Source organism: Embiotoca jacksoni, unplaced genomic scaffold (assembly GCF_022577435.1).
Source record: "Embiotoca jacksoni isolate LCO1_2020_lvr unplaced genomic scaffold, fEmbJac1.0.p SCAF_28, whole genome shotgun sequence".
Lineage (NCBI taxonomy): Eukaryota > Metazoa > Chordata > Actinopteri > Embiotocidae > Embiotoca > Embiotoca jacksoni.
Window position 1 is genome coordinate 4,245,174 of NW_027185379.1, and position 1,683 is coordinate 4,246,856.

Here is a 1,683-nt window from a genome sequence, read left to right on the forward strand (position 1 = left end):
GGTAAGGGTCAGTCAGTGTACTACAAGGTAACTGCAACAGGTTCAGTTTTATTTACTATTACTTATATTTAGCTGCATAAGAAGATTCTCTTGAGTTTCTGGCAAAAAATAATATATATATATATATATATATATATTCACTAAAGATAAAGAAAAAAAACAATACATTTGTAAAACAAAAAATAAACAACCAAACCCAAGGCACCTTAATTAAAAGCCAAGCTAAAAAGACATAATGATAAGCGGTAAATTTCAGTCTAGGTCCATTAATTCAGTCTCATAAAGAATGACTCCATATTTTCTATGGCAGAGAATAAGATGCATCATTCAAGTTAGGTCACATCTAATCAGTTGCATACAAGTTACCGTGCCTGACCTGAAGACAGATAAATAGAGTTTTTTCTGGACTTTAATCAGTGCAGCTTTGATAATTTCTGAATGGAAGGATGAGACAGTCCTCAAATTTTTTTTTTGAGTTGAGTTGAAATACAGTGCGCTAAATTGGATAGATTTTATTCCTGAAAAAGTGCACCATCTTTTCTCGAATTTCTTTTGTTTTTAGTCCATAGATGATTGGGTTCAATGTTGGTGGGAAGATTAATGTCAACATCCCCATGAACATTCCAAAATTGGGTGAAATGTTTTTGAGTCTGTATGATATGATGGTGAAAAGGCCGAGACATTCCAGCAGGAGATAAACCAGGAGATGTGTGGCGCATGTCTGCAGAGCTTTGGCTTTCGTGTCTGAGCGTTTAGATCTGAAACATGCAATAAGGATCCGGAGATAAGTATACAAAATCACTCCATTTGCTAACACCTGTGAAAGAGCAGCCCAAGACAGCCCATAAATGTTATTGATGGTTGTGTCGGCACAGACCAAAGTCAGCAAAGTGGGATTATCGCAGTAGGGGTGTGCTATTTCAGATCGACAGCGGGGTAAACGCAAAAGTAGAAAAAATAGGACCCCTATTAGAATTAAGTTACTTATCCACACACTTGTGATTATTTTCATAATGTGAGCAAAAGTCATCAAAGTGTTGTACTGCAAAGGGCAACATATGGCAATGTATCTGTCATATGCCATCATGGTCAGAATGAACACAGAACCTGCTGCATAGATGTGGACAAAGAAAGCTTGAGCAACACAAGCTGAGTGCTGTATTGTCCCACTCTTTGTCACTATTTCTTTTAAGAATTGTACAAAGAACGCTGAGGAACCGATGAGGTCATTGATGGGAAGGTTCAGCAGAAATATATGCATTGGCTGATGCAGGGATTTGTTCAGCACAATAGTGAGGATTAGAATAAGGTTGCAGAAAACTATGATCATGTAGCTCAGAGAAGCAAAAAGAAATGCAGGAAAGGTGCTTTCAGAGGAGAGATTAAAGCCCTTCAGCTGTAAAACAGACGACGTGTTGTGCTGGTTGTCCATTTTTATGCTCTTCCTCCCTAGAAAATGTAAAGCTCATTCAGAGCTTCAGTATCAATTCCCAAAACCACTTTAGGACATAATCAGATAGAAAATGTGTAAATAAGAAATTATGTGAAAAGAATGAAAATTACAGTCATATTTGAGTTTTAAAGAACAAACTGTAAATTCTCACCGCTGAGGGCAAAACGTACCAAATTAAAAGCCGAATACATCCACGTCACTTCCCTTTGAGGCCACATACATTTCAGTTA

General features: G+C 37.2%; 1 protein-coding gene across 1 annotated transcript; it reads right to left on the bottom strand.

Moving 5' to 3' along the window:
- Window positions 1-496: 496 nt before the first annotated feature.
- LOC138205222 (olfactory receptor 52B2-like) lies at window positions 497-1,432 on the bottom strand. The gene has a single exon (XM_069160983.1). It carries the CDS (start codon window positions 1,430-1,432, stop codon window positions 497-499), a length of 936 nt encoding a protein of 311 aa, XP_069017084.1.
- Between the last annotated feature and the right edge of the window lie 251 nt (window positions 1,433-1,683).

Bases quoted from the DNA above. Each gene is read 5' to 3' on its own strand.
- LOC138205222 (XM_069160983.1), bottom strand. From the start codon at position 1,432: ATGGACAACCAGCACAACACGTCGTCTGTTTTACAGCTGAAGGGCTTT.